At 45.0% G+C, this 25,453-nt stretch overlaps 1 protein-coding gene across 6 annotated transcripts in view; it reads left to right on the top strand.

Moving 5' to 3' along the window:
* The window catches only part of CHD6 (chromodomain helicase DNA binding protein 6), a 108,735-nt gene that overhangs the window by 61,937 nt on the left and 21,345 nt on the right, over positions 1 to 25,453 (top strand). For 4 of the 6 annotated variants that reach the window (XM_081195937.1, XM_081195936.1, XM_081195938.1 and 1 more), the window contains 19 exons: positions 696 to 845; positions 1,881 to 1,946; positions 3,553 to 3,611; positions 4,353 to 4,470; positions 6,611 to 6,697; positions 7,384 to 7,518; positions 9,322 to 9,443; positions 10,001 to 10,244; positions 11,105 to 11,281; positions 11,962 to 12,105; positions 12,552 to 12,807; positions 13,206 to 13,416; positions 15,201 to 15,396; positions 15,937 to 16,101; positions 16,391 to 16,573; positions 18,350 to 18,460; positions 22,631 to 22,833; positions 23,231 to 23,430; positions 24,158 to 24,317. In XM_081195937.1, coding sequence (XP_081052063.1) covers positions 696 to 845; positions 1,881 to 1,946; positions 3,553 to 3,611; positions 4,353 to 4,470; positions 6,611 to 6,697; positions 7,384 to 7,518; positions 9,322 to 9,443; positions 10,001 to 10,244; positions 11,105 to 11,281; positions 11,962 to 12,105; positions 12,552 to 12,807; positions 13,206 to 13,416; positions 15,201 to 15,396; positions 15,937 to 16,101; positions 16,391 to 16,573; positions 18,350 to 18,460; positions 22,631 to 22,833; positions 23,231 to 23,430; positions 24,158 to 24,317 — 2,987 coding nt within the window. The remainder of the gene's footprint in view (positions 1 to 695; positions 846 to 1,880; positions 1,947 to 3,552; positions 3,612 to 4,352; positions 4,471 to 6,610; positions 6,698 to 7,383; positions 7,519 to 9,321; positions 9,444 to 10,000; positions 10,245 to 11,104; positions 11,282 to 11,961; positions 12,106 to 12,551; positions 12,808 to 13,205; positions 13,417 to 15,200; positions 15,397 to 15,936; positions 16,102 to 16,390; positions 16,574 to 18,349; positions 18,461 to 22,630; positions 22,834 to 23,230; positions 23,431 to 24,157; positions 24,318 to 25,453) is intronic. The other 2 variants (XM_081195940.1, XM_081195939.1) reach the window with 2 other exon arrangements.

Raw genomic sequence — 25,453 nt, 5'->3', positions numbered from 1 at the left:
ATTCCCCTGTCTTGTGGTGTACAGCACCCAGGACCAGAGGTAGTGAGGTTAAAGAGTTGGCTCCAGATTTATTCTTGGTGTAAGATGCTTGAAATGATGGTCATGGCAGATCGCAATGGCAGAAAAGTTGTCCCTTAAATTGAATGGAAAACATAATGGACCTCTGCACAGTTTTTTGCAGCTTTATTAGCTACACCACATAGCATCAAATGGAATTGGATGCATCACTCCCCTAAGACTTTGGATGAGAGATTGAATGGGAGGACCCTTGTTATTTGCATTGGTGAACGTTAGCAAGGAAGAAGCAGAGATTTTACAATTGCTGTATACTTGAACATGTATGACAGACTGAGATACATGAATAGTTCTATGGAATAGTAAGGTGTGATATCTTTGAAAAAAATCACAAAATAGTGTACTGGTGGAGGGCTGGTTTTTGCTATATTACATTTGTCCTCTTGTGTGTAAATTAAATAAATAAAAATGGCCGTGTGGTTAGAGGGGGCATTTGACTGTGTCCTTCAAACGACTGCTTAGTTCATCCTCCCAGTGCCCTAGTTTTGCAAGGGCTGGGAGAGTACCAGCCAAGCTCTGAGTCCTGTTCCTGCTCTCTGTATTAGCTGGGCAAGTGCCAGATCTGAGTCAGGAAATTAGGTGTGCATCTCCTCTTATCGGAGCTTCTGTTTGATGCACAGAAGCGCCGCTCTGGCCGCCAGGTGAAGCGCAGGAAGTACAACGAAGACCTGGATTTCAAGGTGGTGGATGATGATGGTGAAACAATTGCTGTTCTGGGAGCTGGTCGGGCTTCCGCTCTCTCTGCGTCTACCTTGGCCTGGCAGGCAGAGGTAAGGCTGGGGCTGTTGAGGAAACAAGGTTTGCTTCTTTGCATCCAAATATCATTTTCTGATCTGGAGGAGAAATGTAATAGGAACATGACATGCGGGACGTCTGGGTTAATATTGGCAAAAGTCTGAGAGCAGAGGCACGTATATGCTGGTGCTATGGCCATATCATTGAGGGTTCAAGAACATGGAACATGCTATGTATAAGTAACCAAAATATGTAAACTAACATCACTTCTTAAGCTCCCAGTTTGTTTCCAGTGGTGGTCTGAATAGGGCCTGACGTGTTCCTTTTTAATACAAACAAAACAAAAACGGTTACATGGATTTGATACGCAGTTATTTGTGAGCATGTATGTTGTACAGGCATATTCACTGGCGACTCCACATTTTTAAAATTTATTATTACATATCTATCACACCTTTCCTTCAAGGAGCTCTAGGTGGAATGCATGGTATCCTCTCTCATTTTATCCATGCAAAAATACTGTGAGGTAGGTTAGGCTGAGACACCGTGACTAGCCCAAGGTCACCCAGTGAGCTTCATGGCTGAGCAGGGATTTGAATGTGGGTATACCTAGTCCTAGTGCCATAGCAAAGCACACCACAAAGCACCTAAGCCAAGAGCAGCGCACCACCTGAGGCAAAAGGGGAACGTGCTGTACTGCCACACCGCAGCCTCCTTTAGCTGGGTGGTGTGGTGGCTCCTGCTTCTGCTACCTGAGGCAGCTTCCTCACCCCACTGACCTCATGGGCGGCCCGGCCCTACATGAGCAGAATTACTATGGAACATCCTTCATTAACCTGGTGCCCTCCACATGTTTTGGATGACGTCAGGCTGGTGAGAGTTGGAGTCCTGGAGGGTGCCAGGTTGATGAAGCCTGACATACACATTTGCCTGCCTTTTAATTCCAGAAGAGGCCTTGAGTTGGGATTTGAGAACTTGAGGATTCCCCCCTTTTTAACTTGTGCAATTCTGGGGCATCAGATGCTGCTATTGTATCAGAATAACAAACCTTACTGTCTCGGGATCCACAGGAGCCCCCCGAGGATGATGCCAACATCATTGAGAGGATCCTTGCCTCCAGGATGGTGCAGAAGGAGGTGAGTAACTCTCTTAGCATGAGATCCTAACCGGTCTTTTTCTAGGCTGTTGGGCAAAAGGTCTGTAGTGGGTAGAGTTAGGCCGTGGCAACCCATGTAGGGTTGGTGTAGGAGTTTGACGTCATACTGACTAAGCTTTTTGGGCTAGGGCTACGTTGCCTCTATGAACCGGTATAACATGGTATGGGTCCTAAACAAATGTTCTGTACTGTTAGTAGTGGAAGCGGTTGGTGCAGTTGAGTGGAGAGATTGCGTGTAAGGGAGAAAAGTGTCCTTCTGAATCCAGCATTCACTCTTCATAGAGTAATTACAGTCGTGCCTTGGAAGTCGAACGGAATCCATTCCAGAATCCATTCCGTTCAACTTGCAAAGCACGGATTCTGATTGGCAGCAGGAAGCTCCTGCAGCCAATCGGAAGCCTCAGAAGCCCTGTTGGACATTCTGGTTCCACAGAAGGTTTGCAAACTGGAACACTCACTTTCAGGTTTGCGGCGTTTGGGAGCCAAAACGTCCAAGTATCAAGGCGTTCGGGATCCAAGGTCAGACTGTATACGATGTGAAGTTGAGGAGGAGAAACTGCATGGGTGGACCCATGTGGCTGAGTATATAACATTTAGAGAAAGGAGCTGGAGTTACCATAATGATTCTTCCTGCAAGATTTGCAGTTATTAAAAAAAAAAAAAATTTCAAAATAGGCTTTCAACCTATTATTTTGACGAAGCAATTGTGCCGGGTATTGTTCTTGACCTTTTACTGTGCCTGAGAAAAGGAGTCCAAGGTCACAGGAAAATCTAACTCTCAGCTCAGACATAGGGAGGGGCAGAAAGCAAGCCCACAGCAGCTCAGAATTGGACGTAGGGAAGGCAGAGGTTCGCTGCACTGCTGCACCCAATGAGTGCTTTGAGCTTGGTGCAGAGAGAAGCCCACTTATTCTGCCTCCTATCTCCAGTCCCAAGCTGAAGGGAGGAGGTGGAGATGTGGCTGCTTACTAAAGGTTTGGGTTCATCTTGCTCGCTATAGTCTGGCCGAGTTTTAAAATCTGGGACTCCATATTAAAATGGGCTGACATAATATTTACCATGTCACAAGTGGGTTACAGCATTTGCTGTAGAATAAAGCATGTGCTTTAAAGACAGTCTCCAGTCTGCTTGGCGATAGGGCTTTTCTTACAAAGTTGTCAGGAGTGGCTGTCCTGTGCATTTTCTGGGGTTAGAAGTGGTCAGTTCTTGTCCATTGACAGTGTTGTGTGCCCTTTGCTATCTGCTGCTGAAGCATATGGGGGAAATTTAGTATCGGACTTAGGTCCTGTATGCTGCATTGTCCTTCCTTGCTGCCTAGGTTTATTGAAAGTCTCAAGAGTTCCATTACTGATTGGGGATGGAAACAGAATTTTCTGCCTTCCCTTGCTCCACCTCTGTGCTTCTTGCCAACTGGGCTCCAGCATCCGCCCTCCCATGTTTCATGCAGGAAGGTGCTTGAGTCTGTTACACTCTGTTCTGTTAGATTAGAGCAGAACGGTTCAGGTGAGATCACGCTGGCTGTACAGTGTGGTCCTAGTAACTCTTCCATGTAAACGGGGCTTACCGAGCACTTGCTGTTGTTCCAGACCTACCCAGGAGGAGCAACTTACGAGCAGGAAGAGTTCTACGTAAAGTACCGCAATTTGTATGTATGGCATGTGGTTTTTCTTCTTTCCAGCTTGTTTACGCATTGATAATGCATTTGTTCCTTCCACTCACTCCAACCTCACTGCTGTGTCTTTAGGGAACAAGTGCTAATTCCTTGCACCTTCTTGCTTTGCCTTCGGTTTCGCTGCTTCAGTGGTCTGTTGTCCTGTAGTCTTCATTTTTCTCCCTCCCCCCCCCCCATTCACTTGGGTAGAAGGTCTGCTTCTTGCAGCCACTTCCTTATTTGTAGTTTGACCTGAACTTCCCTTTTATTCCCCACTCCAAGTGAGTGATCTTTATTAGAAAGTGAGATTGACCATTGCTTACACGTGCTGCTCATCTGCCATGCAGTTCTGTTTCACCCTCCCCCGTTAAGTTTCTGGTTATGGGCAGTATTCAGCTAATGCATCCTGTCAGCACAAGGGATTTCCACTGGCATGATGGGGCTTCCTCTCCTCTCCTCCCCCAACATTCTTCCCATATGTGCTCCAGAAGGCTAGTGGGAACCTCTAGAACAGATCTAGGGGTTGTTTAGGGGAGGAGAGGGAGCTGAAGTTACGTTGCGCAGGCACTGATGGGACATTTTATGAAGCACTGCATTGGATACAACCCTGTGGCTTTTACAGCTCTGTTTTTTATGATGTCCTAGAATTGTGTTCTCTTGGGGGGGGGGTTGGGGGGGTAGGGGGTCAAGCTCTGTTTCTTCATGCCCTTTATGGTGTTTTCTGCTCATTTGCAGTTCTTACTTACACTGCAAATGGGCCACAATGGAGGAGTTGGAGAAAGACCCACGCATCTCCCAGAAGATCAAGCGTTTTCGCAATAAGCAGGCCCAGATGAAGCACATTTTCACTGAGGTGAGCATTGACCCTGGCGGGCTACTCTGACACTCCCTCCTCGAAATACGTGACATGTCGTGTGTCAGGGCTTCATTACCCAGGAGTGCTTTTTCTCAGCATCACCAAGGTGTGTGCATTTATGGAGGGCCCCCGTTGTCACTGCTGTGACCCAGCTGCCTCAGAGGAGGTTCCAGGAATGACCAGAGTTTCACCAGGCCTCTTCTTCCACTTACTTGCATATTCACATGTGCTTGAGCTCTGTAGGTAGATTGGTCTCACTTAGAATGAAATTTAATATGAATTTATCGCTCTTGCCAGGCTTGCTACCTGCAGCTTTTTCCATGCATCCCTGGTGGGTATAAATCAGAGCAATATGAAATTGAAATTGCTTTCTAACTGCGGCTGCGAATCCTTGGAGTTTTGAGCCCTTTGTCTGTACAGGTTCTTGGCACGAGTGTGAAATGTTTCTGGTGGAAGGTGCCACATCATTCCCTTTTGTCTGTGATGAGCAGCTGCTCCTCTGCTTGATGCACTGGGGTCCTCACCTCCTGTCTCCTAGTGTGAGAGCCAATTCCCACACTGCTTTCCATATTCTTTTGTGGCGGAACCATTGAGGTTTTTAAAGAGACACTGCTGTGATAAGCAATCACATTTCTGCATTTCTTCCCTGAATTAGCACCTCTGTTACAGAGAGAAAGAGGAAAGAGGCGCTGGCAAGAATAAAGAGCTGCTGGTTTCCACCTGCTCATTATTTATAAGCTGTCAGTTAATCCATAGCCTGTCTATTGGCCCAGATAGTTGAAAATGCAAAGTTGCTGCATTTTGAATGGGGCAGAGTTCTGTTTGATGACATTTTACCCCATAACAGTTCCATGAGAACCAAGGTAGCCAGAATCTTTTTTTTGGGGGAACATGATCTTGGGTGTTCCTCTCTTTGTGTCAGATAGCATACTGTCCCCTTGCTAGATTTAACAGGATGCCACACCTTTGCATGCTTGTGTTTAGGCATGCATTGTGGAATTTTCGCCTCAAGTAGGAAGAGGAAAAGGATGGCTTGATGATTCATTGTGGCCCTTCGTGGCTTTCCATTACAGCTGTGTAAGACCCTTCCAGTTAAGCCCTGGTCGAACACTCAGAAACCTTATGGACTTTCAGGAAACCTAATTCAGTTTGTTGCTGCTGCTCTCCCTTCCCTGATAATCCTGTACAGGCTTCTGCAGACAAAAAAGAAAAGGAAAAAATCACCTTGAGGAAGGGTGGTGATGCAGTCGTTGGCAGCAGAGAGCTTCCTTTCAGAAAAGAGAGGCTCTTAGCTGGTAAATGATGTGTGGGGTGTCATTTTCTCTTTTGGGCTTCCAACTTCCTTCCGCAAAGTAGAATCTTCTTTGGCTCAGGGTGGAACTAGCACTGGAGGCAGGGCCCTGAACCTGTTTCAAGTTTGACCCAAAGGGGGCTGGACCCTGCACAGAATGGGCCAGCCCACTCCGAGTATGGGGGGTTTGCATTTCAAGCTCTCTCTGCCGCATACCATCCACATCTCTCAAACGAACCTCAGCATAGCCTGAGAACACCCCTCCTAAACGTATGCACCTTCGCTGTTTTAGAAATGTGAAAGCCTGAGCGAAAAAGGTTTTTTTAGTAGGGGGATTTGGTTTCCATTTTTCTTTTTAATCCCCTCTTCCCCAGTATGAACATCAAAAGAGGCTTGGGCAGAATCCCCCTTTTATGTCACTCAGGTATGTACTTCCATTTGCCTGTATGAATTGGAGTCATCAGATGAGGGATGTAAGGAGAGGTAAGCAGCCTCTGCTACTTCTGTTAGAAATGCTGGAGGAGTTTGGTGAAGACTCATTTGCTTGTGTAGGAATGAGTCATTAGGCAGAACCAGTGTCCAAGGACCTTCAGTCCTTTCTCAGTGCAAAATATAGCTCCTGTATTTAAAAATAAATAAAGTTGCTGACCGGACAACTAATGCTTTTTTACTGGCTTATAAAAAAGGGAGTGCCTGTGGGAGCCTGTGTGGCTTTCTTATACCACAATAATCCAACAGATCCTGGCTTAATGGCTTCAGAAGCTATTGTTTTCATGCTTACTTTGTTCAGTCAAGTTTTACCCTGTCTTGATGTATGTCGTGTTGTTTTGTATCCTTTTCTGCCAGCCTGATGAAGATATGTTCAACCCAGACTACGTGGAAGTTGATAGAATTTTGGAGGTGGCTCACACGAAGGACTCTGACACCGGGGAGGTAGATGTTGTTCTAGCATGGTTGCTCCTTGCAGTTGACAGCTCCTTATTAATCTCTCTTGTTTTCATGATGGACCATAGAGTGTGTGCAGTGTGAGCGCCAGAGTAGTGTGGCACTGATAAGAATGCCAGGTGCTGATATATCTGGCATATCTGTTGCATGCAAATGTCCCAGCTTCAACCCACTCACCTCTTCCCTTTTCTTTGAATTAGCTGTTTGGGGGGGGTGTGGATTAATTTGAGTCATGCTGTTTAACGCAAATCTAATTTATTCATCACTGTGGAGGGCATAACTAATTGCTTTTAAATATTCTGAGTATGCATGCTTCTTCAAGATAAGAACTAACTAACCAAATGGTCCATCACTGGGCCAAGATCTTCTGCTCACCCCTGACAGTTTTTTATTATTATTATTAGAAAAAATAATGTTTTTATGATAGCTGGTTGTACAGTTGCATCTGTCAGCATCGCATCCCTGCACTCAGTTCCCATTGGTCTTGATGCAAACCTTCCTTATCCTCGGTTTCCTTCTCTGTAGGGATTTGTGCAACAGATTTTTATGTGCTTCCATTTGCTTAAGGCTCTTGCTTTCCTGGTATATGTACAGAACAGGGTTCCCAAAGGAGTTCTGTCACTTGCGCTTTGTCACTTGTTTTCTGCATCTCCTTTGTTTTCCATGGATTGCAGGAGGTGACTCACTACCTGGTGAAATGGTGCTCATTGCCTTATGAGGAAAGCACTTGGGAGCTGGAGGAAGATGTCGACCCTGGAAAGATCAAAGAGTTTCTCTCTCTGCAAATCCAACCAGAAATCAAATCCTTGGTAAGAGTTAAGAGAGAAACTTCAGTTTAATAAGGAGGGAAATGTTGTGTGTTGAAGAATTTTAGCGTTAGGTTCTTCTCAATCCTGGCACTCTCTCTTAAGATGTTGCTCCTACACTTATCTTCTCTTGATATCTTTGCTGAGGCCCTTCAACTCACAGCGGTAACCTTCCTCTCTTTCCAGCCCTTCCTCCCCCACTTTCATCCAGTTGTCTCACAGAGCATCTGCTAGTTTAGCCTTGGCTATTCATGTAGTGTTATTATCTGCTGCTTATCATTTTGTGGTTGTTTGATAGTGGCTTTTCATATCTTTTGTGCTGTGAGCTCCAGCTGGATGGTGCAGAGATGCTTTGTAGGTGTCATGTTTGGTACATAAGTTTGTAACTAATGGCTCACTGACATGAACAGAGCTGACCCCCATAAAAAATAGGTAGTAGCTTCCCTGAAAACCAGGAGGACTGTAGTAGACAAATCCAGTCAGGCTTATAAGATGGAAGTGGTGACTGACTGATAGTCACAATGTCTGTAGATTACCTCCAGTTTCAGCGGCCTTGTGCTGAGTCCTAGTTGCTGGGAAAAGGGAAAGGAGAGTGCTGTTTTGCTTAATTGCTTACGTGATTCCTTGCTTGCCCTTCGCCATAAGCTCCCAAGGGCAGGTTACAACAATAGAATATGCAGTTTTAAAAAAGGAGATAAACCATTACAATGATGAAACAAGTAAAATTAGGAAACTGTATTGGAAAGGACCTGGGTCCCACAAAACAAGACACTCTTCAAAGGGAAACAGTTTTTTTGTTTCACATCTGGATTGTTGGGCTTCCTATAGATGTCTACTTTTCCACTATATGGGAACAGAATGCTTTTGCTCGTTTTATTTTTAATTGTGTTGTTTTATTGCTTTGTTGTTTCCTGGGCTCATTTTGGCAAAAGGACGTGAGGCATTCTTCTATGTTTCTGATAAATTCCTAGTGTGTTCCACTCATCTTCATTGGGAGGATTTATTCACCAGTTTGTCTGGCTGCAGTCTTGTACACATTTACCTTCGAGTAAATACCACTGGACTTACTTCTGAGCAGCCGTGCATAGGATTGTGCTGAAAGATTCATATTCTGTCTCCTTTCTATGAAGACCTGGATGGAGTAGGAGCTGTGCCTTAATGTGCTGCTGATGTTGAGCAGAGCAGTGGCTACTTCAGTGGCCATCTAAAGAAAGTCCAACCCTTTGAATGTCCTTTGCTGTGTAGCATGGCTTATGGGTCTATATCTCTTTTCAGTTTCCCCCCACCCTTTGAAATAGCTGGTGTAGGAACAATTTCATGTAATAAATAAAAATAAACAAATGTTGCTTTCCTCAAAGGAATCCAAAACTCTGGATGGGGTCATGTGTGGGATATGTTTGTGCCAGAGGGCTAAAAATGAAATGCTTCCCTAGAATGACTTATGTGGATGGGTTTTTGGTATTGTTCCATTGTGTTATAGATCCTAATGAGTATCATATTATAGGTCAGTAAGGAGTTTTTCCCCCAAGCCCTTTTTGCTTGCTTTAAAAAATGAAATGAAACAAACCTTTTGCCTGTAGGTAGGTGGGTTGAATTTGATGATGGGGTTTTCCCTTTCAGCCCTTGGGAATCTGTGAATGCATGGCACTTTTACTATAGCCAGCACCATACCATAAACACAAAATGTAGCTTGCTATAGAATGTGAGAACTAGTTAGAAGTGCTAATCAATTATGAAAATATCTTTCCCAAGATAAGATTAGTCTTTGCACTAGTCACTGTACTCCTTTCTGATTTCCCCCTCCAGGAGCGTCCTGCCTCTGAGTCCTGGCAAAAGTTAGTGAAAACTCGGGACTATAAGAACAACAACCAACTGCGGGAGTACCAGCTGGAGGGAATGAATTGGCTGCTCTTTAATTGGTACAACAGGTGAGTTGCAGATGGCACAGGGTCATCTTTGGTAAATGTCATCAGTAAGAATGAAGTAACAACAGGAGTTGTTTGAAGGGGTGCTGTTAGCATATTTCAGAGGCTACAAGCATTCAGCTGGGGTTTGGGGATGTTCTTTGTTGATTTGGTGTATAGTTTAATTGGCTTGACATCTTAGTCACTTGCAGGGTAGCTGGAGCAAATGGGCCTATAACTTATGCTAGGAATGTGGAGGCAGGAGAACTGTGTAACTGTTGGAAACGTGCAGCATGGGAAGCTAACCCCGTACAGTGTGCACATGTTGCTTTTGCTGCAAATGTCTGAGGCTATTTACCATCAGTACTAGTTAATTTGGCACTCATTTCCGTGGGATGTAGACATGAACTCTTAAGAAGCAAGTAGGTGGGGGGGGGGGGAAGCGCACCAGAAGGTTCAAACAACTTGTCTAGGTAACACACTGTGTCAGTGTTAAAGCCAGGAATCGTCTGCAGGAGGAGGCCTTGCTCAGTTGTGTGCTTCCCAGGGATTGTAATGCCTGCTTGTGGTGTTTCCCATAGGAAGAACTGCATTCTGGCTGATGAAATGGGTTTGGGGAAGACAATCCAGTCCATTACATTCCTCTCTGAGATATATCTGATGGGCCTTCGGGGGCCGTTCCTCATCATTGCCCCACTCTCCACAATCACAAACTGGGAGAGAGAGTTCCGCACGTGGACTGAGATGAATGCCATCGTGTACCATGGCAGCCAGATAAGCCGCCAGATGATCCAGCAGTATGAGATGGTGTACCGAGATCCACAGGTTTGTGATGCTCTCTGGTCCCCAGGCACCCCTGGAATCCTTGCTGCTACTGCTGTGCCTGGGTGTGTTTTTTAACTTCTGTTGGGAATGTGGCCTGCAGGGTTCCCAGCAATGCTCTGGAGCAGGGTGGGGAGGCTTTACTACTTTGGGGAGTCTAAAACCAAGGAGTACATGAAAAACAACAACAACAAAATGTAAGAGCCCTGCAAAGGTTCATCTCATCCAGTGTTCTCATGGTGGCCAACCGGAAACCTATGGGAAGCTTGCAAGTAGGACCCGAGTGCAATTTGCAACAACTGGTATTCAGAGACAACCTACCTCTGTGACAGTGGAAATAAAACACAGCCAACATGACCAGTCCACTTGTAATTTAGAGTAGTTGAGGGTAGTGTGAGTGGTGCAGCTGACGAAGTGGTGGCACATGTTTGGGAGGTTCTGAAAGTGAGGTTCAGGCTGCACCTTCCCCCACTGTCAGAATTGAACAAAACTTTCAGAAAGCAGAGAGTGGGGCTCTACCACCTGGATACCTTGGGGGAGAAACCTAACTGGGAAGGGCTGCTTGTCCTTCAGTTATAGATGCAGACTCCAAGTGCATTTAATAGTGCCCCTTCTCTACTTATGGGTATGCTCAGTGAACAGTGGAGTTATGCTAGGTATGGGCAACTGCTGAGTAAGTAGAAGATTACTGGTGATGTAGTTCCATGGCCTCTGTTTTAAGTGGAGCTTGCAAGTCCCCTTCTGTTGAGCTTGACTGGCACTTTTCAGGCACCAGGTGCCTCAGTCAAGAACTTGAGGGACTCCTGCTACCTGAGCAGTCCTAGCTGCTAGCAAACTCTCCCATCTTGTTTTGGTATCTCCAGGGCAATCCTCTTTCAGGGCTCTTCAAATTTCATGTAGTCATCACCACCTTTGAGATGATCCTGGCTGACTGCCCAGAGCTGAAGAAGATCCAGTGGCGCTGCGTGGTAATCGATGAGGCCCATCGGCTCAAGAACAGGAACTGCAAATTACTGGAAGGACTGAAACTCATGTCTCTGGTGAGGCTTTCCAAATTGAATTTCTTCTTCTGCGCACTGTGGGAATCCAACCCTAGTACGAGGATACTGAATGGTGTGCAAGTGTGCACCTATGTCTATTGCTGTACTGTGGCCAGGATCCTACTCCACAGTTGCACAACACATGTCCTGAGGTTTGCCAAGATACCATAATTGTGCTTTGTCGCTACATGGCTCTCAAAGGGAACTTCTAGCAGCCTTCTAGTTATGTGCTGCATGTCTCTCATGCACACCAGAGGCATACCATAGCATAGCTTTTCCAGTTATACTCTTAGGAGAGTCACTGTGTCTGGATGAAACCATCAGTCAAAACTTGTGGACTCTTAGCATTTTCTACAGCAGGCAGTTTGGGAAGTTGAGTGCTTTCCTGTAGGAAGATGGCTTGGAGCCATCTGGCTTGCAATAGAATGCTTGCTTCTCCCTCGGGTGGCAATGGTTTGGGCAGGGCAGGTGCTGGCTGTAAAGATGTAAGAATGGTCTATGAGAAGCTAGCTTCTCTGAGAGCTGAAAGTAGACCCTTTGACTGGCAGAGTGACCTGTCACCAGCTGCCTCTGCTCCAGAAGCAAAAGCACTGCAGGGCCACAATGCAGGAGTTAGCGCCCTGCCCATCCTGTTGCCTCAGCAAGTGTCCTGTCCCGATCTCTCCCTGCATGGCAAATAGGAACACAAAGTGCTCCTGACTGGGACACCCTTGCAGAACTCGGTGGAGGAGCTCTTCAGCCTGCTGAACTTCTTGGAGCCACAGCAGTTCCCATCTGAGACGGCTTTCCTGGAAGAGTTTGGGGACCTCAAGACAGAGGAACAGGTAAATAGGAAAGGTTGCAGGATTGACTCTCAGCTGGTGTGCTGAGCTGGGGCTCACTTCAGTAGGGCGTGTGTGTTTCAATGATTTTTTTCCTATGTTTTTAACTGCTCTTATCTGTAAACCACCTTGAGTCCCTGACAGGAAGAAAGTAGAGTATAAATAAATATATAATAGTAATAATAGTAATAGTATGTACTACCTTTCTTCCAACTACGCATATTAGTTGCATATGCTACTTTCCCTGCTTGAGGCTCACAAAAGAGCAGTAAGCAGGCTTTGCCCTGACATCTTAGAATTTGCATGTCTGAGTTCTGGGCAGTTGCTTACTTAATCAGTATGCCAGGTCTGGCATATGGAGAGCCTTTGTATCTGAAGTTCCAGAGTTGCTGTCTGAGCTGAGAGCCCATGCAGTGTTAATGGATTATCTTTCTTCTTGATCCTGGCAGGTAAAAAAGCTCCAGTCCCTCCTGAAACCCATGATGTTGAGACGGCTGAAAGACGATGTGGAAAAGAACCTAGCACCCAAACAGGAGACCATCATTGAGGTAGAACTGACCAACATCCAGAAGAAATACTACCGGGCTATCTTAGAGAAGAATTTCAGCTTCCTGTCCAAGGGTGCTAACCAGCACAACATGCCTAACCTCATCAACACCATGATGGAGCTGCGCAAGTGCTGCAACCACCCCTACCTCATCAATGGTAAGGGGTGGGGCTGGAATCTGGGTACTCCAGCACACTTGGCCTGTGATGCCGCTGCAGTTTCCTCATCCGTAGTGAAGCGGCAAGAGTTACCGTAGCAACTTCCTTTTAGCAGATGAATCGGGTGTTTCCTTAGGGGTGATGGTGCCATCAATGGTTCCAACAGCGGGGATGGGAGGAGTTCTAGTCAACAACATCTGGAGGACTACAGGTTCCCCACCCTTGGCCTAGAGGTATGAGGACTGCCTCCTGCACCCCCATGACAGTTCCTTTACCAAAGCCTCCATGGTAAATAATGAGCAGCACCAAAACAAAGCAATAATGTGCGAGGGATGCTTTGGGAGTTGATTATGAACCTTGAACCACTGGTGAATTTCTCCCCTCTCTCTCTGGGCCAGGGGCAGAGGAGAAGATCCTGGAGGATTTCCGTAAAACCCACAGTCCAGATGCTCTTGACTTCCAGCTACAGGCGATGATCCAGGCAGCAGGCAAGCTGGTGTTGATTGATAAGCTGCTGCCGAAGCTGATTGCAGGCGGGCACAAGGTGCTGATCTTCTCCCAGATGGTGCGCTGCCTTGATATCCTGGAGGATTATCTCATCCAGAGGCGGTCAGTACAGCCCAAGAGCGCGCACCACAGAGCATCACCTGGATCAGTGATATCCTTCCAGAGCATGCTAAGCTGTTAGCCTTACTGTCATCTTCCAATGCACTCATATATACCATTTCCTTTTTCCCGTCTGCCTAGATTATCTCCTTCATCCCCTTATTGTTTTTCTCTTTCCCCATAGATTCTCTTCCTTTGCCCTTGGAGGCAGGAAGGGAACAACTGTGTTGTGAAAGCAAGCACAAACCCTCCATCCCTTGCAGCTGTCATAACTCACTTTCCCTGGATCCAGTCTTCTCTGTGCATTTGAGTCACAATCTGCTTTGACCCAGTACCATGCGGGATAGCAGTCCCTACTGAGAATTCAGTACCCATAGAGGGAAGGAACCATAGCTCAGTGGTAGAACACATGCCTTGCATAGAGATAGTCCCAGGTTCAATTCCTGTCATCCCCTGTGAAAAATAGGATCGATTGGTTACTGCTAATCACAATAGACAGTAGGGGGCTAAATAGACAGCTAGTTTCATCTGGTATAAGGCAGCTTCTTATGTTCCTAATTAAGAAGCAGTCCAGTCATTTTAAGTTCGCTGTCATGCAGTAAAGTCTTGTGGCACCTTAAAGGTTTAACCCATCTATTATAGCATAAGATTTTGTGGAGTAGAGTCCCATTTTTATGACGTGGGCTCCAGTCTATGAAAGCTTGCGCGCTAACACATCAGTTAGTGCTTAAGTTGCCACAAGGCTGCAACAGAGTAATGTAGCAGCTCCTCTGGAAATCATAGCAGTTCACTGTGATCTGTATCTATGTAGTTGCTTTCTCACTGTGAGACTAGATGGCTCCAGCAGCACTCCTGCAGTTTATCAGTTCTGTAGTGCACACCTTCTTCTCTGAGTGAACCAGCCGCTGCTGGCTTAAAAGTGCCTCCCTGGTGGAGACCCGCTCTCTAAGCAGCACACTTGCAGCTACCACCTCGAATCTTATTCCAGCTGCTTTCTGTAATGTGACAAAAGCTGCTAGAAGTCGCACAAGAAGTAGCACATCACAGTTGGGAAAATCCTGGGCTTTAAGTTGCCTGGTGCTTAGAACTTTAATCTGGGACCTAAGAGACTGAATAGTGTTTTTTTTTTTAACATGTAGTACTAGTGCCTATTTGAGATACATTTCCAGCTCTTTGCACAGTAATCTAGTTGCTTTACTACTTCTTTACAATTGGTGTCAGAGAACATCTCACGTAGAAAGCCCTGGGGAAAAAGTGGGCTTTGGGTGAAACTGGGGGATTATTATAGGGGACCAGCTTGGTTATAGGAGGGGGGTCTTGGAGTACCAGGTGTATTTGTTGATATCAGAGTAACTCCTAGATCCTATGCATGTCTATTTTTAAAAAAAACAGATACAGGTGGTGGTGGTGGTGATATTTTAGCACTTTAGAGCATGGCCGCAAAGCATTCCATCCACAATGCCTCAACAATCCTGGCAACAAGCCTGTAACATAGGCCAGCAGTATTCCCTTCATATTATAGAGATTGGGGTCAGGTTAAGAGATATTGGCATGATTGAAGTCTCCCAAAGAATTCATAGCTAGACTGAGATTTGAAACAGGGATGGCTGCTTCATGGCCATTGCTCTTTTCCACAACACCAGAGTAAGGAAACTGGGTTTGCTTAGCTTTACCAACACAGCTCTGTTGCTAATTTGGCCACAGTTGGAGGCAGGAAGTCCTGGTTCTGTGCTGTTCCTTTTTGCACTATTCCCAATGTGACCTATTATGCCTCCCTGTTTACACAGATACACCTATGAGCGCATTGATGGGCGGGTGCGTGGGAATTTACGCCAGGCTGCCATTGACCGCTTCTGCAAGCCGGATTCAGACCGCTTTGTGTTCTTGCTCTGTACGCGGGCAGGAGGGCTGGGCATCAACCTTACTGCTGCTGACACCTGCATCATCTTTGACTCGGACTGGAATCCACAAAACGATCTGCAGGTATTGCTAACATCTCTGAGATGGGACCACATGGTCCAAAGGTCTGGCTAAAAGCTTGTTGCTGTCTGTGGGAACAGAGACTATGTAGAATGACCATGAAAAATGTGGAACTCATTGCTCAGAAGGCAAAAGGGGGCTTGAAGGGGCATGAACCTGACACTCCCATCTCTTCCACATCAACAGGGTATCTCTTCCAGCTTCAGGTGTACATGCATTTTTAGTTTTCAGTGGGTTTTGTACTCATAAAAGTTTTCCTAACAATAAAAGTAAACTCTAATATGCCCCGATTTGGAAATGCTTTGGTTGTTTGTGAGTCTTACGGTTTGTGAGTCTTATGGTGGTGTCTATTACGGTCTTTTATACTGGGAAGCCTTGGCATGGCTGTTCTTCCTCCACCTGATGGGCTCAGATGCAGTTATGAGAGGGTTAAGAGAGGTGGTGGGGGAAGGATTTTGATGGTGATGTGGATGGAGAAAGCTCCCCCACTGTCTCCAGTTCTGCCAGTTCTCCAGTGATGCCTTCCTTGTCTCTCTCCTGTAGGCTCAGGCTCGCTGCCATCGGATAGGCCAAAGCAAGGCCGTGAAGGTCTATCGCCTCATCACTAGGAACTCTTACGAGCGGGAGATGTTTGACAAGGCCAGCTTGAAGCTAGGCTTGGACAAAGCGGTGCTGCAGGACATAAATCGCAAGGGGAGCAACAATGGGGTAAGGAGGCCTTTTGAAACCATGACCTTTGCATATGCTAATTTTCATACCTTTCTGTAGACTTCATAGAATCACAGAGTTGGAAGGGACCCTGAGGATCATCTAGTCCAACCCCCTGCAATGCAGGAATCTTTTGCTCAACATGGGGCTTGAACCCACATCCCTGAGATTAAGAGTCTGATGCTCTACTGACTGAGCTATCCCAGAACCTACTTTTTGAAGTTGCCAGGTTTTTTTTCTGTTCGCTGTCCAAGGTGGGGTTCTCTTTTCTTTTTGTTTGTCTCTTTGGAAGGTGCAGCAGCTCTCAAAAATGGAGGTCGAAGATTTATTGCGAAAAGGCGCTTATGGGGCTTTGATGGATGAAGAAGACGAAGGCTCCAAGTTCTGTGAGGAAGATATTGACCAAATACTGCAACGCAGAACGCAGACCATCACTATCCAGACTGAAGGGAAAGGCTCCACGTTTTCCAAGGTTGGTGTATACTGTTTGCTTGGGGGCAAAAACCAGCTGAGCCTGCAATAGTCCTCTTAGATTTTCAGTAGCGTGCAGGCATATGAGAGCGTGCCTTTGGGAAGAAAGGGGTTGTGCTGTGCTCCATTATTTTCTGCAAGCCCCTCTGATTCTCACAGGCGTTTGTTTTTGTAAAGGTTGAGCTTCCTTTCTGGTTTCATTGCCTTTTTGGTTAAGGACTCTCAGACTATTAGAATGCTACCTTCTTCCTGTGACACTAAAGATGTCTGCTAAAGAAATGCAGAGAAATACAGTTACGAATCAGAATTACAATTGGACAGTGGGTATGTGTAGCAAAGAAGAGGAGAAGGTGTTCAAACCTCCATTATTGGAGGCAGTATATCACTGAAAACCGGTTGCTGGGAATCACAGTTGGGCAGAGTGCTGTTGCACTTGAGTCCTGCTTGCGGACTTCCCACGGGCATCTAGTTGGCCTCTGGGAGAACAGGATGCTGAACTAGATGGGTCATTGGCCTAACTCAGCAGGCTTTTCTTATGTTGTTATGATAGATAGATAGATAGATAGATAGATAGATAGATAGATAGATAGATAGATAGAATTTATTACGGTCGGAGACCAGCTTATAAAACACACTTGGGGTACAATCTCAGAAGGAAAACAAACATTTAAAACAATGTACAACATTAAAAATAAAATTTATAAATGCGATAAGCGTATAGACACTTAAAACTTTAAGATAAGCTACCACAGAGAGATGACCCAGAGTCACCCACGGAACCGAGTTTGGGGATTTTCTTAACAAACTAGTTTGGGTTAGGGGATGGTCTGCGCCTATAGATCTGTACACAGAATCTGGCGGCCATCCAGGTCATCTTATGTTGTTCTTATGTGTTTGACGGAGCTGAATCATTAGACTGAATTGTTTCTATCTAGCATTTGCCTTGTGACTCTGGTGTTGGCTCCAGGACACTGGAGCAACTGCCTCTCTCAGTTATTCTACCTTCTTAGCAAAGCAAGCCCACGGGGGTCTTGTCAGTGAACCCCCTGGTGGGGTGTGGGATGCCAGATGATACTGACCATTGACACAGGCCATGCTCCTTGCCTTCCCTATATTAGTGAGATGTTTGTCCAAGGGGTCAACTTCTTCAGGGAATCACGTTGTAGTCTGTGCTGCATAGCAGAGAATTGGCACCAAGAGAGTTCTGGGGGTGAGACACTGTGTTTGTTTTTCACCTCTACCTATATGCTATCAACTATACATTTGGCTGACAAGCTGGGTTTCTTGAAACCAACCTGCTAAATGCAATGCCTAGTATGTATAAATATCCAGAAAAAGATAGGTAGCCGTGTTGGTCTGCCATAGTCAAAATAAAAAAATTCCTTCCAGTAGCACCTTAAAGACCAACTAAGTTAGTTCTTGGTATGAGCTTTCATGTGCATGCACGGGTATCTGAAGAAGTGTGCATGCACACGAAAGCTCATACCAAGAACTAACTTAGAAGGTCTTTAAGGTGCTACTGGAAGGAATTTTTTTATTTATCCAGAAAAAAACACCATTTAGAAATCCTAATCACGTATTGTTTATCCCAGGCCCTAACATCCCCAGCATGTCGGAGAAAGCCAATTGCTGAGCATTCTCTAATTTAACTACCAAATTATTTGTCTGCACCCCAATGTGGTTTCTTTCTGAGTGGTTCTGCATAAAGGATTCACGGCTCTCCTTTGTTCTGCTGCTGTGTGAGGTATAGTCTGTTAATTTTCGTTTCACCTCCCAGGCCAGTTTTGTTGCTTCCGGAAACAGAACTGACATTTCATTAGATGATCCCAACTTCTGGCAGAAATGGGCAAAAATAGCAGAGCTGGATACAGATGCAAAAAATGAGAAGGTAATTATGATGTTACTATTTTGGAACCGGAAATAAAATGCATGCGCAAGCATATGCACCTACATAACTGTTTGCAGCAAACTCTATTCAGTGGTGCTTTAGGCTACTTTTGGTGTATTATGGAGGACAGGAGCTTGATGCAGATCATCTGAACATCTCTTCTGCAGGAACTTGGGTCATGCCATCCCTTCCCTGAACCTGATTCTTAGAATCCTTTCTAATACTATAAATTCATGTTGAGGTCCTTGGTCTGAGGGTTGTCCTGTGTGAGCAGTATTTTTGACCCACTCAGGTACGGCACAGTAGCACAACCTGGCCCTGAGTCAGGATATCAGATTCTAATAACTTTATTCAGCTGATGGCTTTGACTAGCAAGTGCATCTGACACAACTTGTAGATTTAAGTTATGTCTGTGTAATTTGTTGAGAGAGCTATTGTAAGTTAAAGCCCGTTCCTTTTGCAAACTATCTAGCAATGCCTGGTATGTTGTAAGTATCAAACAAAAAAGTACTTATTTATTTTAATTGTTTCTAATTCATACATGAAGAGTCTAGTGGTCTCCCATCCAAGGAACTGATAAGGTCTATAGTGGCTTAGCTTTAGCAAAGTGCTCCCCACTGGGACCAACTTTGGTTTTTCTTAACCTAACCTTTACTTATAGTTTATTTCAAATTAAACTTTATTCTTCTTCATCTCAGGGTGAAGAAGTCTGTTTTAAGTGTATAGATTTGCATCTGTCTGCCTTCCTTCTTTTCAGCCACTTCCTTCAGTGTAGCCTGGTATTTAATGCAAAGCAAGTCCTGTTGATTTTACTTCCAAGCAAACTTGCTTAGAATTGTGGCCTATAGTAATGCACTGATGCGTAGTGTGAAAAACATTTACTTACTGCATATGTATGTCTACAATACATATGTTTTGTAGTGTGAAAAACATTTACTTACTGCATATGTATGTCTACAATACATATGTTTGCATGATCGTGCACATGTGAAAGCACACACACACAAAACACTTGCATAAAATTATCCAATATAAGATAGAACACTGTCACTTAAAAATCCAGAGGAGAAAAGAGAACTTTTTAAATCAAGTAAACGTTACTTCTTCAAGATGCATCATAAAACAAAACACAGTGATTGAAGTTAGTATTAATATTCTGAATGAAGCTGGGTACAGTTTTAAACAGCCTTTCAATTTTAAACCAGTCTCTAAATTGAGCGCCAGATGCAATTTATCCTCAGCTCCCACACTTAGCAATTTAGATACTCTGTGCTGTGAAATCAAATCAACTGACATTGTAAGAATGTAAAATTCAAGCATATAATTAAAGTCTTTTTCTTTAAAACCTGATCTACTATTTTCTATCATTTCTTTTTCTTTTGCTGATTTCCTTAACATTGCTGTTTTTAAGGTGAAAAATATGCACATGCCAATATAAACAGCAGACATTGGAGGGAAACCTCATTACAAAGAAATATTTTATATCTCTTTAAGTTTTATTACCTTTACAACCGCCATTCACCATTTTGTTTGAAAAGAGTGCTGTTTTCAGGTTTCATGTAAAGTTCTGATGAATTAACCATTAACAAATTAATCCCTGTATTTTCAAAATACTGGAGGTGGACGTTCACCCCTTTTGTCTTTAAGCTCATGTTGACAGCTGTGGCTTTTGCTTAGGAGCATAGAATGAAAGGAACCCATTACTTTGTACTGGGCCAGGGAGAGATGCAGACAATGGTTCAGGCTTTGGATTTTGACCGTCCAATAGCTTTGCATTGTCCTTCTCTCATACTGATGTGAGTTGTAGCAACTAAAAGTATTCCTGTTCTTGCTGTCTGTACTCTGCCAAAGGCAAGACTGCGTCCCCAAAAGGATACCATATCTCCCATTCTTTCTTTCCATGCTTGCTTATCAGATAGTTGCTGCTGTTAAAGGGAAAGGAACTCCCCTCCTTCCCCCGCCTTTGAAAGGTATTAGGTGGCTCCAGCCATCGCAGTCAGTCTTCCTAGTTGGAGGCACTGAAAACAAGAGTTGCTGCGTTTTTTGTGGGGAGGAAGAAACACTGAAGTGTTCAGCTACCTGGAAGAAAAACAGCATACGCGGCTGCCACCTCCTGAGCCCAGTCGCTGCAGCTGCTTGCTCAATCAAACAACTGGTTCAGTATGGTCCAGCTACCTCGGGCAGTACCAGTCATCTCTGGTGTCTGCCCTATTTATTCATTAAAATTCTATACCGCCCTTCATCTGAGGATCACAGGTCAGTTTACAATATAAAACCACAAAAATGCATAAACAGTAACAAACAAAAGCAATACCCCGCCCCTCCAGTTTAAAAGGCCATATACTGTTTGAATAGCTAAAGGCCTGGGAGAAGCTGGATTTTTTTAAAAAATAATTTTTATTAACAGGCCAATCACATCACATTATCCATATCACATTGATTCCAAATTATACAGCCAAATTTTAAATTTTGTTGGGGGTGCCCATACATCAAGCTCAGCTTGAGTCCAAAACAGCATCACTTATCTTACTGCATTAATTAGACAGTTCTGTCCAGTTTGATCCGGATAGCCCTTTATTACCTCCTTTCTCTTCTTGTTGTTATCATAAATTCCTTTCTTTGCGATCTCTGATGATTTTCACAAGCAGGTTAAAAGCTGGCAGTCTATGTGGATTTTGTACTCTTCCAAAAATCTTATCGATCCGGGACAGCCTCCGTACAATGCTTCCATAAACAAAATTAATCTCCGATCTGTCCTTTATTTTTCTCAGGCTTACCGAATAAATCAAATGAGTCTGGGGGTTCTGTCAGGTCAAACTTACATTCCAGCATTCCTTCTCATTCAAACAATCCTGATTCTCCTCCCCCAGTCCTTCTTCCTCTGGCAAACCTGTCATGGCGAGACGCCATTTTTTAACTGCGTCATAAAAATTTTCCTCTTTTCTCACCGTTCTCCAGTCTTCTTTCCTGTTATACTCCGTCCCACATAGTTCTTAAAGTCCTGCCTGTGATTCATAGAAACACGACGATCTTGTTTCTATCTGGATGAAGGGTTATTAATGTCACATCATGCAAAGAAAAAAAAGAGTTTTTTCCTCCACCCCCCCTTTGTTCCAAACATACAGTCTCCTTATGGTAATTCATCAGAAGATTTACTTATCCGCCCGTCACTCCTGGTCGCAGAGATCCATTAATCAGCAGTCATATCAGTCGAGCTTTACTTGATGTATGTGCTTTCAGCTTCATTTCCAAACGTATGTTTCCAATTATAATTCCAAGCTGCAGCCACCAGCACGCGCTGATTGGAATTGGTGTCAGGAAGATCTGACTTCACCGAGGGCCTGTGCCAAGTGTTCGGCACCCCCATCACTCGTTTCAGGGGGTGCATTGTGAACACCGCTGGCAGGACAGTTTCCCCCCGCATCCTGGGGGGATTAGGAAGACTTCATACTTCCCATAGCAGCCCCTTAGTACCTCGTATGGGTCAGAGAGATGTTATTGTCGGCCATCTTCCAACGCGCCACCTGGTGGCCCCCAAGAAGCTGGATATTTTTGCCTGGTGCCTAAAGATACGTAACAAAGGCACCAGGCGGGCCTCCCCGAGGAGAGCATTTCACAAACAGGGAGCTACTACAGAAAAAGGCCTGTTCTCGTGTTGCCATCCTTTGGACCTCTTACAGAGGAGGCACATGAAGAAGGGCCTCAGATGATGATTGCAGGGTTGGTTCACATGGGGAGAGGCTTTAAAATGTAGCCTAAGGATAATGCCTTCTAATACTCCAGCTAGGGCAAAAGAAGCCACAGCAGAGGGAATAATGCTAGGCAACAGACCACTGAGATATTTTCTTCTTGTTTTCCTGCCATAACATAACACACATGCAATAACGAACATGGGCGGAGAGAATAAAAGAGTCACTCTGAAAAACAGGAAAGTGGGGGGCAGGTGCACACTCTCAGTTTTGGCTGTGGGCCAACTCTTGAAAATAGGTTTACCAACTCATGGCCATTCCAGCTGTGATTTTTTTTTATAAAAAAGATGTATATCAGTGCTTACTTCTGAAAAATCTATAGATGTTAACAGTTTCAGAAAGAAATGGTTAACCATCCCAGGCAGCTTTGGGTGCAGATTCAGGTAGTTACACCTGTTCTTCTTTTTCCTTCCCTTCACAGGAGAGCCTCGTGATTGATAGGCCCCGCGTCCGTAAACAGACCAAACACTACAATTCCTTTGAGGAGGATGAACTTATGGAGTTCTCTGAACTAGACAGTGACTCCGATGAGCGACCCACACGCTCGCGACGCCTCAATGAAAGAACGCGCCGCTACCTACGGGCAGAATGTTTCCGTGTGGAGAAGAACCTGCTTATATTTGGGTGTGTCTTTTTTGTTAAGCTTTTCCTGGGAGCCCAGCCCCATATTATCCTGGCCCTAGAAGGTGGGTTCTGTGGTCTGAGCAATCTGTGAAGTGTTCACTGCAGAATAAGTGTCCAGTCTTTCCCAAATTTTATCAGCCATGGCATTTTCTGCAATGCCTAGAGGGAAATCTGTGGGAGGAACAAATACGTCTGGGTCCAAAATCCAGAACCAGTGATCAGGGTCCCTCCTTTAGCAATACCCTGCTCATTTTCCTCTATAGTTTCCCTTTCTATGAGTCTCTCTTCCTTTTCTTGAGCCTGGCCAGGCTTCATTGATAAAGTGCAGTGTGGGAAGATGCTGGAAAAGTGCCAAGTGTCCTTATTAGTATGTAAGATACATCTCTTGTTTTTCAAGCTGGGGGCGCTGGAAAGACATATTGACCCATGGCCGGTTTAAATGGCATCTCAACGAGAAAGACATGGAAATGATCTGCCGAGCACTCCTAGTCTACTGTGTCAGACATTATAAGGGAGATGAGAAGATAAAGAGTTTTATCTGGGATTTGATCACTCCTACAAAGGATGGACAGAACCAGGCCCTACAGAACCATTCAGGTACAATAGGCTCGTTTTGTTGTTGTTTTATCACCTACTTTAAGCTTCAGCTTTACCTCAATGCAATGAAAGTAGGAGCTAAATAAAAACTTCCGACATGGGGTCCTTTCCTAGCTTACATCAAAGCTAATAAAGCACTTGCTAATAAAGTGTAAGAGTTTTAAGTCCTCCGTTTAGTGAATGAACCTTCATTTGTAATCTGCAACAAAGACACTTCTCAGATCAGAGCTGCATTACTTGCATAGAGACATGGTGTGAAAAGATTTAAGACTGAACACAGAGCAGTTATCTATTGTGATTCCCTGCTGGGAACTGGCACATGCAGACAAAGCAGCGGTATTTGACCCCCCTGCTCATCAGCTAATGAGCAGGGAGTTCAGTCCTGCACAGAACCGTGTAGAGATCAGGACTGAACTCTCCAATTATCAGCTAATAGATGGACAGTTCAGCCCTGCTGAGTGCTATTTCTCCTGTGTATTTCCTGTGGGGCCATGATGGAAGCAGACCCCTATCCCCACTCCCCAGTGGCCCAACTTCAGCAGGTGGGCGGAATCACCCACTTTTCAGTCACCTGATGTCATCATGATGTCAGATGACGTGACAGGTGGAGGGCCCTGTTCATCTGTCACAGTTTGTATGAGGAGATAAAAGATCTGGCCAGAGATCTGCTATAGAGCCATGTTGAGTCTGCAGTGATGCTCATGATTCTTCCCCCTTACTATTGCAGGCTTATCAGCCCCAGTGCCAAGAGGAAGGAAAGGCAAGAAAACCAAGAACCAGATGCTGCTCCCTGAGATCAAGAATGCTGACTGGCTCACCACCTGCAATCCAGAGATTGTCTTACACGATGACAGCTACAAAAAGCATCTAAAACAACATTGCAACAAGTGAGCAAATTGGGGAGGGGGTGCTGACTGGGGGCTCCATAATGCATTATCCAGTGTGGGGTTTTGTTTGATCTATCAGCTGCTGCGCATGTTCACTATGGAGGTACCTCAAACCTTTTTTTGAGGAAGTCTGCTCCTGTTTTTGCACCTCTGGAACCAGGAGTCAATTCCACCCCCCACCCCCAACTTGGTGAGAACTGTCTTAAGAAATTGAAGTTGAAGTTTGGAAAACTGTATGGAGAGGAAGCTGGGATTTCCTGCTGTGGATCCATGAGGATTAAGGATATTCCCCAGCTCAGGTTTTCCAGACTGTGTAAAATGGATGAGTGTACAAATTGGAAAACTCAGGGACATGTGCTTGCACCACTCCTGTTCCTCCCAGGTCTGGAGCAGGAAACAAACACCCACTCATTCCAGTGATTAGATATGTTTAGCTTCTCTCTTTTGGTGCAAGTCATTGAGAGAAATGCATGCTCTCTGCTTGGTCAGAACATATTTGAATAAAACCTAGTGGATTTTTGCAAAAATAAATTTATCATGATTTTCTGGAAGAGGCTATGCAACTGGCAAATTTTGCTCACTTCTCTACAGTGCACAGTGGACACAGGATTGGAACTGTGCTCTCCTGTGTCCCAAATGCAACCCAGTTGGCACTAGGTAGTCAGTAAGGGGATACCAAGTGAATGTGCTTCTTCTTAACTGCCTGGTTTTAGAAAACCTGGGATTTCTGCATTAGATTTCAATACGTTTCATTGACTGCAGCATATCATCTGCCCCCTCACATACCACCTTATCTCATGTATTTTCTTTTTGTGTGCACGTATGTTGGGTAGTAGGGACGCAGGTGGCGCTGTGGGTTAAACCACAGAGCCTAGGGCTTGCTGATCAGAAGGTCGGTGGTTCGAATCCCCGTGACGGGGTGAGCTCCCATTGCTCGGTCCCTGCTCCTGCCAACCTAGCAGTTAGAAAGCATGCAGTGCAAGTATATAAATAGATACCACTCCTGCGGGAAGGTAAGCAGCATTTCTGTGCGCTGCTCTGGTTCACCAGAAGCGTCTTAGTCATGCTGGCCACATAACCCAGAAACTGTACGCCAGCTCCCTCGGCCAGTAAAGCGAGATGAGCGCCGCAACCCC

This window comes from Podarcis bocagei (genome assembly GCF_964188305.1).
Source record: "Podarcis bocagei genome assembly, chromosome: 5".
Classification (NCBI taxonomy): Eukaryota; Metazoa; Chordata; class Lepidosauria; order Squamata; family Lacertidae; genus Podarcis; species Podarcis bocagei.
Note: the sequence above shows the minus strand (reverse complement) of the source record. Positions and strands in the feature narration are given on the sequence as shown.